The sequence below is a fragment of the Salvelinus fontinalis genome, chromosome 3 (assembly GCF_029448725.1).
Source record: "Salvelinus fontinalis isolate EN_2023a chromosome 3, ASM2944872v1, whole genome shotgun sequence".
Taxonomy (NCBI): Eukaryota; Metazoa; Chordata; class Actinopteri; order Salmoniformes; family Salmonidae; genus Salvelinus; species Salvelinus fontinalis.
This window is the reverse complement of record NC_074667.1, coordinates 50,013,346-50,026,737: the sequence shown is the minus strand read 5'-3', so window position 1 is coordinate 50,026,737 and position 13,392 is coordinate 50,013,346. Positions and strand designations below refer to the sequence as shown.

The 13,392-nt window shown below is 43.5% G+C and overlaps 1 protein-coding gene across 3 annotated transcripts; it reads right to left on the bottom strand.

The window, feature by feature from the left end:
• Positions 1 to 428: 428 nt before the first annotated feature.
• LOC129851047 (store-operated calcium entry regulator STIMATE-like) lies at positions 429 to 13,364 on the bottom strand. Of its 3 annotated transcripts, none has more exons than XM_055917219.1 (8): positions 12,138 to 13,363; positions 8,628 to 8,676; positions 8,336 to 8,431; positions 7,492 to 7,613; positions 6,698 to 6,810; positions 6,426 to 6,503; positions 4,883 to 4,987; positions 429 to 2,425 (listed from the first exon to the last, which is right to left on the bottom strand). In XM_055917219.1, exons 1-8 carry the CDS (start codon positions 12,385 to 12,387, stop codon positions 2,309 to 2,311), a joined length of 930 nt encoding a protein of 309 aa, XP_055773194.1. In that variant the 5' UTR covers positions 12,388 to 13,363; the 3' UTR covers positions 429 to 2,308. The 3 variants fall into 3 exon arrangements, with proteins under 3 accessions (XP_055773194.1, XP_055773193.1, XP_055773195.1); XM_055917218.1 differs by having other exon boundaries at positions 4,838 to 4,987; positions 12,138 to 13,361; XM_055917220.1 differs by lacking the exon at positions 8,336 to 8,431 and having other exon boundaries at positions 4,838 to 4,987; positions 12,138 to 13,364.
• Between the last annotated feature and the right edge of the window lie 28 nt (positions 13,365 to 13,392).

Genomic DNA, 13,392 nt, shown 5'->3' with positions numbered 1-13,392 from the left:
AGCCTCCTCTGATTTACAGGTACTTGGCAATATTCTCAGAGTCAGTGAACTCTATGGGGAGAAATGGGTCCTCACTTCCCTACATGCCTCACTGCACCTGTTACTGAACTGTTTACTGACAGCCCACTCTATCACTGTGGAAATGGCACCCTGGTGGCAGTCTAGAGCATAACAGAAACCTGTGATCTCAAATCCCCCCCCCCACATTCCAGGAGCCTTCTTAACACTAGCATTCTTTACCCTGACATCTCCCTGGGGGTCTAGTGGTTAAGATTTGGTGCGCTCACCGAGCAGCAGCCAGGGTTTGATTCCTGGCCAGGGAATTCACTTTTTAAACCCTCCTACAATGCAGTACAAACCTAGTAAATGGACAAAACGGAAAGCTCTGTCTATTCAGACGCGGTCTTAAAAATACAAAAATTTGGCTATTTCAGTGTTTTACTAACTTTATTGCAAAAGCAAATATAATGGTAATGTAAGTCCTTAATTTGTCAGTCATTTTAATGATCTAGTTATTTTTTTCAAAATACTAAAAGCCCCCGCTGTTGAGCAGAGGGCAACCAGAAGTGTTTTATGATGCTGTACCACCCATTTACCAAACCCTACTGTCATTTATTCCTAAGTATCAGCCAACATAATCATTGTCAAACCGTTCAACATCTTCAGCACCATGGTCATCATCACATTTACTTTATCCCCACTCCTTACTTTGAACAGGAGCATTAAGACAAACACACTCATACATACAAACATACCTGCACTGTACTGCAGGCTGACCTAGAGTCACTCAAACTCTAGGTCTGTGCTTCTGTCAAACCAACTGAATGCTACTGCAAGTCTAAAGCTCTGGGGCACAAAATGAACACTCACAAACACGGTAAGTTCACATAGGCACATTGTCGACAACAAAGAATGAACACAAAGAACATCCATAGACCAGTGTTAACTGGGAATTGTGCAAGAGCGGAGAGTTTTTTCCCGTTGGTTGTAAGGACACACCCTCAGGTCCCATATCTACTCCGTCTCAGAATGAAAAACACTTAGTAGGCTGGGGATCATCATGGTTTTGGCCCAAAATAACTTACAGTAAAAAACAAACAGGACACACCAAAGACAATAAATAAGTAATGGAAGAGAACCCAGTTAACGGTCATACACAGAGACAGGAAGAGAAGGCTCCGAGCCAGGCCTATAGACCTAAACGGTCACTGGGTGGGCTTGAAATGAGGGTTTCAGTCCCTTGGGTCCGGGTTGGGTGGTGCATGGTGGAGACACACACGCCCAAGCTGCACCGTCCTGACCCGTCTTCCCTCTGCAGTCATGTAGAAGTGGAAACCGTTAGAAACGTGAGTGCTGTGGTTATTATAAAACACTGCATCTTCACAGAGCAAAGCCTCCTTTGGCACATCAAGCCACACCTCCCACATTCCCTTAGCCATGCATGAATGGAAAAGTCCACACAGACAGACACACACACACACTCCTCCACCAACTCCTATAACAGGCCATAGCAGTCAGCCTAGCTGAGGAGGAGACAAACATTTCTTATATGGAATCTAGAGGAGGAATACAATCACTTTCTGATTCGGAAGAGTATCAAATGTATTAAAACATTAAAATGACAGAGGTTTACTTAAAGGCGCGGGGGAACACACACGCTGAGTTCAATACCAGGTGCCTGTTCTCTCCGTCTACATCCAACCGAGGTCACCGGCTAAACCACAGAAAAAATAACACCCATTCCCAGTTTAACCTGATGCAGTAATATCATTCTGGACTTCTGAAGAGTCAGTGTGGAACAGAATTAGGAATTAGAATAGTAATTTAATAGGATCTTTAGGTTGCATCACCAATTACACTGCATCACCAACTCAAACCCTCCTATTTTAGACCAGTGTTAAAAGTTTTCCAAACACCCATATCAAGATTAATTTCCCCAACGAGTGTCACTGAAACACCAGTGACAGATCTATGGTGAAATCTCCTTTAGACATGGTATGTAGTTAGCTGCAGTAAAATCCTTTCCATGGGTTTCTATTCCCAGTGCAGAGGCTGCAGGAGTCCCATGTGGATGTGTAGTAATGGCAGTCCAATAGGCTCCATGGTCTGCAGTCTTCCATGATCCCACCTCCCTACATAGGCCCCCTACTCACTCCACAAAGAGACCAATGCCAGCCTGCTGTTAAAGGAATCAAGTACAGGTTGCCAGCAGGCTCCAGTCAGGGCAGCAGGCCCTGGAGGAGGAGAGAGTGGGGATGTGAGTAGACATAGGAGTGGGTCAGACCAGGTCAGACTGGGTAGGCCCAGGTCAAACAGGGATCCCCATACGGTGCTTCTTCTTCTTCTTGACCGTCTTGAGGCCAGTGAGTCGGCGCACATCCTCCTCCTCCGAGTCATCCATCTCATCGTCAGCCGAGAACAGAATCTGAGAGACAGGAGTTTGGAAATGAGACCAAAGGAAGCCACACGCCTGGATAGATGACACTCAAAGCAACCCTGAGTTAAGGGTTAAATTAGTTGAATCCCAGAGCTTAAATGCTCACAGACACCAGCAAATTTCCTGTGTCAACAGAAATGTATCATTCGTCCTCCATCTGCCTCTGTGGGGTGGAAGGATGGGGATGGTCTGGTTGCTTAACCACTAGACTACCAGGGAGATGTGGTGGCAGGAACACATATGCCCCAGAATATTTGATAGAGGGGAGGAGTCTTTTAGAGTGGTATTTGGGTGTAGTATTGAAGCTTGCCATCGGGGCTTTTTACATTGTAAGCCTCTTTTACTGAAGCAAAAACTAGCTCCAACTCATCACAATAAAACAAGCCTGTGATAACATAGCTATATGCCCCCTTTTATAATGAGAGAGCGATAACATCACTGCTCTGAATCTTTATGTAGACAGACTTTTTATTTCAGCTTGAGGCAGATTACTAAAGCCATACATGCTCCGTGTTAACCTGTACAGCAGTGTTTCTTTAGTAGTGGGTTTGGGCCCACTGGTTAATTGCAGATAGTTCCTGTGACTGGAGGAAGTGCTCACAGTCTGGTACACTACACCCAGATGTCTATGAAAAACTACTCCCCTGTCACATGCCACAAATTCCATATACCAGTAATTCCATAGGACATGCATTCCTGATATTAGACATGATGGTCTAGCGGTTAGGATTTGGTGCTCTCACCGCCATGCCTGGGTTTGATTCCCGGTCAGGAAACATACTTTCAATAACTCCTAGAATCCACTGTCACAAAACATGGTGCTTTGGGTGATCCATGAATAACTGTGGAAACCAATTATCTAGCTATCACAATCAGCTCAACATTTGATTCCAAAGCAACTCACTACTTCCATTTATGATGAGAAATGTGGTGCTTTGGAATCAGAAAAAAAAACACTCCTTATGAATGATGGACAGTTTGTTTTTACAGTTTCTGATGAATAAGAAATCCCCCTGCTCAAGGCAGACTTAAATGACTTCATGCATGAATGTTTGAGTGTGGTGGTTGTCTCTGGAGCAGATCACAGGGCCAGTTCCATCTGGTTTACAGGCCTGTAAAGTGACTGGCCTTGGGCACAGGGTGGAGTGATTCACAGCCCAGAGACAGGCTTCTGCTGGTGCTGTGCAAGTTTGTCTACACAGCCAGGGGAGGATGTAAGTTAGCCTAGTGGCTACGTCAGCCTGAGGCAATAGGAGGAGAGAGAGGCCACACAGGGCTTGCGAGGAGAGGGCTTTTGGGGAAAGGAGGAGGTGGACGAGGCTCAGAATCAAATCTTAGGACTTAGTGTATAATCCTCCTAAGGATTTTTCAGAGCTTTCCCAAAAAACAGCTTTTCCAGTGATTTCGGTGTGTAATGTACACTGAGTGTACAAAACATTAAGAACACCTGCTTTTTCCATGAGAGACTGACCAGGTGAAAGCTATGATCTCTTATTGATCCACTTAAAATCCACTTCAAATCACTGAAGGTGAAGTGGAGGAGACAGGTTAATGAAGGATTTTTAATCTAACTACACTGTCCAATTTACAGTAGCTATTACAGTGAAATAATACCATGCTATTGTTTGAGGAGAGTGCACAGTTATGAACTTCAAAATTTATTAATAAACCAATTAGGCACATTTGGGCAGACTTGATCAAACATTTTTTAACAGAAATGCAACGGTTCATTGGATCAGTCTAACACTACGCAAATAGACCGCTGTCATCTAGTGGCTAAAATCTAAATTGTCTAAACTGGAATAACACATTGTGGCCTTTCTCCTGCATTTTAAAGATGGAAATAAAATAAAAAAACTTTTTTTTCTTTTAATTATCTTTTACCAGATCTAGTGTGTTATATTCTCCTACGTTAATTTCACATTTCCACAACCTTCAAACTGTTTCCTTTCAAATGGTATCAAGAATATGCATATCCTTGCTTCAAGTCCTGAGCTACAGGCAGTTAGATTTGGGTATGTCATTTTAGGCAAAAATTTAAAAAAAGAAAAAAAAGGGGGGTCTGATCCTTAGCCTTGAGACAACTGAGACATAGATTGCTTATGTGTGCCATTCAGAGGGTGAATGGGCAAGACAAAATATTTAAGTGTCTTTGAACCCGGTATGGTATTAGGCACCAGGCGCACCGGTGTGTATCAAGAATGGTCCACCACCCAAAGGACATCCAGCAAACTTGACAACAGCAACTCAATATTAGGAAGGTGTTCTTAATGTTTGGTATACTCAATGTATGTGAATAGGTATATGATTGGTTGTGTGATTGGTTGTGTGGTCAGGCCTTGGTCTTTTATTAAGCATTCTGTGTCCATGACTTTATAAATGGCCGTGTCCATGTCTTACCTCAGACTCTGAGTCGTCGTGGGAGAGTGCCCGCCTGTAGCGTACCTTACTGTTGCCCCGCACGTCCTCCCCCACCTCCCGCTCCTCCAGCTTGGCTTTTGTCCTCCCCTTCTTCATCAGGAAGTTATCTACCACCCAAAACATCAGGGCCTGAGGAAAACATACAGTACACAGCTCAGTGAACAAGTAAAACATCAGACACACATGACAGTTTGATGATCACACACAAGCCTAAATGGCTGAAATCCGTAGACATAAATGTCACATCAAATACACTTAGTTGAAGGAACTACATTTCAAAAGGGATGCAAATATCGGTCCATTTTGCTGCCGACTAACTGGCCCTCATTAACCGGTCAACAAACGGAAAAAAATGTCCAAACAGTAAAATTACGTGACCAACAGAAAATACTATTAGAGATCTGCATATAATGATGAGATGCTCATGTTTCTGTCCTAACAATGGGAGTTGGACCACGGCGGGAAAGCAGGCGACAAGCTTAGGCCCAAAATAAGACCATAGAAACCTATTGGGCTTACTGGGGACAGATATTGGCGAGAGTGAAACATCTCGCTTGCCATATCCTCTCTGGTACCTTGCATTCATAGAAGGATCAGACATGTTTCATTAAGGCTGAATGGAAACATGCAACAATAGCAAGCCTATCATATTATAGTTCAAAAGGCTATAGCATATTATTGAACATATACTCCTGTAATGAAGCATCTAACCAAACGTCCTTTTCAAACATTTGCCAAAATGCGGAAAACACAATTCTAAACCTAATTAGAGCAGTTGTGACAGATTAAAATCTCAGAAATGTAGAAAGAGGGGGAATGTAATAGCAACAACTATGATGGGTTGCTAACATGGATTATGTCTTTGGCTTCTGAACAACGAAAGAAAGTTGATATGAATAGAACAGGAGAGAAATGCTGGTTAATGGCATGAGGGGAAAAAATTGCCTCCATGTTTCTACGGATCAATTTTCGTAAGGCTACTTTGAAGCAAGGTAAGACATGCCTCATTATTTGAAGTAAAAGTATCAGGTTTTAAACAATTATACTGCCTCGAGCTCACATTGCAAAGTGGTGGGTGACGCATCATCAGTCAACGGTAGGCAGGCTATAGTATACAGTATACACCTGAACGGCGAACGGGAGGCGCGCTTTGAGTTGAGATAGAGAAATAAAAATTGCTCCTTTTAAAATCGTGACCACCAAAATGTTGAACACACGATTGCATTTAGAATTGTCAAATTGTTGTGCAATGACTGGGCTTCCAAAAGCAGGCTTCACTCCAGTAGCCTACAGACTTTTTAAGGAGCTACTCTCGCGCTGTCTGACAGGTGGAAGGCTATTCCACTCCTCAAACTAGGCTCTGTATGCTGTGCGTGTATGATAAATAATATACATGACGAAAATAAAAACGTGCCAATTTAATTCCAAAATTAAGAAAATGACCTTAAAGACTGATACGCATGACCCGTCAAATGTATTTTCAGCGGCTAACCGATTAACGGTTAAGATCACTAAATGTATTTTCAATTGAGCCCTGCCTCATGGAGGCACTGCACACTTAACTTACGTTAACGAAGAACGGAACGATGAGCATGACGATGGCCAGCTCCAACTGAGGGTTGTTTATGGGGTTCAGGAGAGCCAGCTGTGAGACACACACACACACAATAGTAAAGAAAGACGGTGAGTAAACAGTACACAAACAAACACACCGGATTTAAAACGATAGAAACAGTTTACAGTACTGTTAGTACTCATACACTTTCCACAGTCATAATATAACTGAATTGACACAATGGTCACGTGGTCAGGAACCTACCCATTATGCCCCCTACTCACCTTCTTCCACTGGGGGATGAGTAGGACCAGGATGATGAGGACCTTCTCAAACATCATGATAAGGATGTAAAGAGCACACTGGCCTGCCCATGCAGTACATTGCACTGGTTCTCCTGTGAGCGCACACACACACACACACACACACACACACACACACACACAAACCAAAGATGAACTCGTGACCTATGGACTAGACACACAATCCAATAGACAGAAACAAATGAGCAAAACAGACAAATACCAACCCACAGAAATACCCAGACAGACGGCAGTTAACTGGAACTCTATATTCCACTTAAAGGGGCAATCTGCTGTTGCTACATCCATTTTTTGGACTTCTAAATGATAAATCCATTGAATCTTGAAAAACTAATTCTAAATGCCTCATGAGCTTGGTTTAACGGTCATCATACCCCATCAGAACCCAATATATAAGCTTGTTTTACTCCAATGTCTGTAAACAATATAAGTGTGAACAAACATACATGCCTCGAAACATGGTTAAAACAATAATGTTTGATATGGTCAGTTCTTGCATCCAAAGCTCTGTCTATGAATTTGAGAGAGGTTACATTTCTCCAGATCCACTGCATATTACCCCTTTAAATCAAAGCACCAGGGAAAGGTTTCCATAAACTCTGCCTTTGGGTAAACAATTGAACAGTGATGGACTATGTTTGATGTGGATGACATTGCAGTAGTGCCCAAGGCAGCCACTCCCCTCTTCTGGACACCATGCGTACTACAGGGTGAAATGATCTCTCATCCACACTGACAAACACACACACTCTCACCATATTCTCCGAAGCGTAGAGCGTCCCACTGCATCCACTCTACGATAGCACTGATGGCCCTCACACCGGCATAGATCAGCAGCATTCCAAGAGACGCATCCAGGAGGAAGTTAATGAGGTAACTGAGGAAGAGAGGAGACATTGTGTCCACTTCAACCTTGAAGTGCATAATGTTATAGAGACTATACTGACCAGAAGTATAAATGCAACAATTTCAATGATTTTACTGAGTTAAATTTCATAGAAGGAAATCAGTCAATTTAAATAAATAAATTAGGCCCTAATCTATGGATTTTACATGACTGGGCAGGGGTGCAGACATGAGTGGGCCTTTTCCCACCCACCCATCCAATCAGAATTAGTTTTAAAGGGCTTTATTACAAACAGAAATACTCCTCAGCCCCCCTCCCCTCAGAAGATCCCACAGGTGAAGAAGCCAGATGTGGAGGTGCTGGGCTGGTGTGGTTACATGTGGTCTGCGATTGTGAGGCTGGCTTATGGTAAAGAAATTAACATAAAATTCTCTGGAACAGCTATACAGCTCTGTTAGACATTCCTGCAGTCAGCATGCCAATTGCATGCTCTCTTAAAATCTGTGGCATTGTGTTGTGTGACAAAACTCGTGCTGTTAAATCAGCTTATTGATATGACACTACTATGCTCACTAACAGGGATGCAACCAAATTTGCGCGTATAGAACATTTATGGATTCTTTTATTTCAGCTCATGAAACCAACACTTTACATATTGCATTTATATTTACTACATACACAAAAACACAGAGGCACAAAGACAGACACACATAACGTCTGACAGACACACACTCATACAGAGACACACTCACAGTGAGCAGGGGTCCTCCTCTGTGAGGTCAGACAGGTAGACGTTGGCAAAGTGAATGAATAGCATACCAATGGCCTGTTTGGAGGTGTCCAGGAACCTGGTAGAGGTGCCGGGCACAGGAGGGCCTTTTAAGAACTCTTGAGAATTCAAGTTCTTTCAATAGTTCAACATATTAGAAAAATTCACAATGTCTTGTGTTTATCTTAGTTGCGTTTCTTGGTTAATAGCAATATTGAAGAGGATAAGCTTGAATACTGTGGTTGGAAGTGGGAGTGAGACGGCTGCCGACCTACCAGATCGTCCATGGCCTTCTCTCATGCTTGGGCTCCCTGAAGCGCTTCACTGTGGACAGGACACAGAGTCACATATAGAACTCCCGCTCTCACACACCCACGACAGCAGTCACACCCACGACAACAGTGGGATGAATTTGTATCCCTCTCTGGGGCAACTCATTCTATTAATGTAAATTAATTAAGGCCTGCTCCAGTCTGAACTGAAATCAGCTTTACACTTCCGTCATCAAGTTTAGTATGTTGGGCAACATCTCAGCACAAAGTGTAAACAGGCCTATTTCTATGAATATGGCCAGTGTGATGGGAAATGCAGTTCAGTTTCCCCTTTATCACCATAGCCTAACCCCTAACTAATGGACTTTAGCAGACAATGTTCATTAGGCTATATTCCCTTAACAAGTCAGTTATTGAGATGCCATGTTTACACAAGGTGAGACCAGAGAGGAAGAGTGGATGGTAAGAGGAAGTGGCAGACTACTGTACATTACACACTAAAATGTCACTGCTTGTTACTAATGTGCCGATCATGATATTATCCTCCAAATCTCCGTTGCTCTGTGAGCAGAAGAAATACTTTGAAAATCTTATGAGCTGAATTTTTTTTTAGCGCATTTGGCACTGTAATTAAACCCATTAATAGATCAGAGGACCTGCTAACAGAACGCGACACCAGGCAGGCATGGTCATATACTGCTAAAAAAAATAAAGGGAACACTTAAACAACACAATGTAACTCCAAGTCAATCACACTTCTGTGAAATCAAACTGTCCACTTAGGAAGCAACACTGATTGACAATAAATTTCACATGCTGTTGTGCAAATGGAATAGACAAAAGGTAGAAATTATAGGCAATTAGCAAGACACCCCCAATAAAGGAGTGGTTCTGCAGGTGGTGACCACAAACCACTTCTCAGTTCCTATGCTTCCTGGCTGATGTTTTGGTCACTTTTGAATGCTGGCGGTGCTTTCACTCTAGTGAACCTCCTTGCACAAAGGACCGCTACCTCTGCCTTTGTGCAAGGAGGAGCAGGTGGAGCACTGCCAGAGCCCTGCAAAATGACCTCCAGCAGGCCACAAATGTGCATGTGTCTGCTCAAACGGTCAGAAACAGACTCCATGAGGGTTGTATGTGGGCCTGACGTCCACAGGTGGGGGTTGTGCTTACAGCCCAACACCGTGCAGGACGTTTGGCATTTGCCAGAGAACACCAAGATTGGCAAATTCGCCACTGGCGCCCTGTGCTCTTCACAGATGAAAGTAGGTTCACACTGAGCACATGTGACAGACGTGACAGAGTCTGGAGACGCCGTGGAGAACGTTCTGCTGCCTGCAACATCCGCCAGCATGACCGATTTGGCGGTGGGTCAGTCATGGTGTGGGGTGGCATTTCTTTGGGGGCCGCACAGCCCTCCATGTGCTCGCCAGAGGTAGCCTGACTGCCATTAGGTACCGAGATGAGATCCTCAGACCCCTTGTGAGACCATATGCTGGTGCGGTTGGCCCTGGGTTCCTCCTAATGCAAGACAATGCTAGACCTCATGTGGCTGGAGTGTGTCAGCAGTTCCTGCAAGAGGAAGGCATTGATGCTATGGACTGGCCCGCCCGTTCCCCAGATCTGAATCCAATTGAGCACATCTGGGACATCATGTCTCGCTCCATCCACCAACGCCACGTTGCACCACAGACTGTCCAGGAGTTGGCGGATGCTTTAGTCCAGGTCTGGGAGGAGATCCCTCAGGAGACCATCCGCCACCTCATCAGGAGCATGCCCAGGCGTTGTAGGGAGGTCATACAGGCACGTGGAGGCCACACACACTACTGAGCCTCATTTTGACTTGTTTTAAGGACATTACATCAAAGTTGGATCAGCCTGTAGTGTGGTTTTCCACTTTAATTTTGAGTGTGACTCCAAATCCAGACCTCCATGGGTTGATAAATTTGATTTCCATTGATAATTTGTGTGATTTTGTTGTCAGCACATTCACCTATGTAAAGAAAAAACTATTTAATAAGAATATTTCATTCATTCAGATCTAGGATGTGTTATTTTAGTGTTCCCTTTATTTTTTTGAGCAGTGTATTACATGTCACACAGTCTAGGTCACATTTCAACATTATCACCTGGGGTACCAACCTGGGGATGAGAATGATAATAAGGTGGGTGCTTATAGTTGTCCTATTCCACACATGTATAAGAGTGTATTAAGAGTGCATTGATTGGAAATGTGATATTTGCATATCCGAACTCTCCCTGAGACATCCTCAGAGAGTGGGGTCATGGCCTGGGTCTGCTAACAGCTACCTTTGAGCAATAAAGGTTCAATGCCTTACTCAAGGGCATTGACAGATTTTTCACATTCTTGGCTCTGTGATTCGAACCAGCAACCTTTCGGTTACACGCACAATGCTCTAACCGCTAGGCTACCTGACCCCCTGCACTGTAGATTGGTGTGTGTTCAAACACAATAGCCTACATGAAAGACAAACTGCCCGTCTCAGTGACTGCTACTCTGGGGGTTAGGCCCCTGTGTACGAGGCGCAAGCCCTTTCTACTAAAGTCTAGGTCTACACTATAATGAATCCTTGTGTGAGTGATGCAAGAGTGTGTATTCTCTGAACACAATGTAATGGCTGACAAATAATGCTTTGGCTGTTCCAGACAATAGTCAGCTTGTTTCCATGCCCGCCCTCTAACCTCTATGACACATGATTGATTGCTGGGTGAGAGAAAAAAGTGCATTAATGATTTATGACTCCTATAATCTACCGGACATACCCCAATCCTCAATTTGGGTTTAAGATATGACACATCTAGACAACAATACCGTAATGTGTGTTAAATACTTTACTGTGTGCGTGGATGCATGTGCGCGTATCTGTGTAAAGTATATCTATGTCACCTGTCAAAAGGGTAGCTAGTTTTCCTAGTGTATTGCACAAACAAATGTTTACAGGGGAATTCACATATGGATATGCTGCGACTTCAGACTTCCTCAGACTGTTGTGTTGAGTGTGTAACTACCGACACACCCTGCATGTAGACTGTGGGCTGGGCTGTGTGAATGTGATGATTCAGGCCAAGTCAATTCCCACTGACAAAGCTGCCTCAGGCATCATCACTGCTCTGAGAGCTGAAAATGCCTCACCTCTTGCTGTTGTTGCTGTGAGGCTCCTCTCTACCAGGGCAACACTGCTGACTCAGTGGTCAAAGAGGGACTCAATGAGGTCAAATTACATGGCCAAAAATGAACACTATGGGGATGGGACAACACATTTCACACTGTATAATCCAGTATTTTGAGACAGTGTATAGGTAATGACTGCCAGTGATTATTGACAATTAAAAACAGACTTCCATTCTAAACAAGTAGCCTAAACAGGTTATCCAATTTCAACACTGCACAGTGAAATTCTATTTTACAGTAGGCCTAACTGCACAGAACAAACGACCATAAATTAGCACATTTTCCACAGTCAGAGTGGGCATCTGGTTGGCTGTACTCACACATCAGCGTACTGAAGGCCACCATCGCTAGAAGGCCTTGCAGGAAGATGCCGAAAGAGTCCATCAAGTCACCATTCTCGCAGCCACGGATGTCCGCATTTGGTGTGGGGCGGGCAGACACTGGCGTGTTGGAAGAAGGCATAGCTGACAGAACCACTCCCGGGACAGCCACGTGCCCGGCTTGGGAAAGAAGACTCACCCCACTAATCGCCATAGTAGACCAGTTTAAAGGTTTAAGGGCGGATGGCATATACCGTAAATAAGCAATAAAGTCAATTTAAATGTCTCCTCCGTTATCCAGTTGTTAGCTGGCAATCGATTAGTTATGAAGGAGTATTTGCCCCCCCCAAAAAAGGTTTTCTTCCTTTTAACTGCGGAGCCATATCTTCACGTTTCATATGTGGCCAGCATTAGCAAACATATCCCAGTTGTTGATAATCCATTGTATCACCAAATAGCCACAAAAGAAAGGCATACCATGCATGTCATACTCATTTAACTAACATATTCTTGGTTTACTAACAAATTAATATCCAAGCTGTGGCTTGCATAAATTAGCTATCGATAGCTAACGAACATAACTAGTTACACAGCAGGCAATCATGGACAACGCATATAATATTTAAATACATGTGACGACGCAATGTTTACTAACGGAAACATTAGCAACAAAGTTCCAAAAGGAGTCATCCCAAGGCATGTTCTAACTTCATGTCATTTTAGCAGAGTTCCTAAACCTTTTAGCGGTGCGCGAGAGGGTTAGCAAATGAAGCTAGTTTTACCTAGTTATGTACCACTTAAATATTTAAAAAAGTGTAAGCAAGCTACTTGAGTAAACACCACTGTTTTACCATGTGACGAATTAAATCATATAAAAACCTCGCGTCAGGGACAAACCACCAGCCTACTAGAACAAGTGATGCTAACGGTACCGGTAGCTTAGCTAGCTAATCTGTTTCAAGTACTTGCAATGGATCCCTTGTGCATGTATGAAAGGCATGATATTGATATTCTCACGACTTCGGAATTGCTACTTTTTCATTTGAAAAATCTGTTTTGCACAAAACATAGGAACGACCAATAATTTGCTCAATGATCAGAGTACATAGCTACTAGCTACCACTGGAATTTCCAGCTGCATCCTTTCTGTGCCCAGACCAAACCCCATTGGCATATTCATTACGCCAATTCTGTTGCAAAACATTTCCTAAACGGAAGAAAATAGAACCAAACGGGCGGGACTTACCTGAATTTG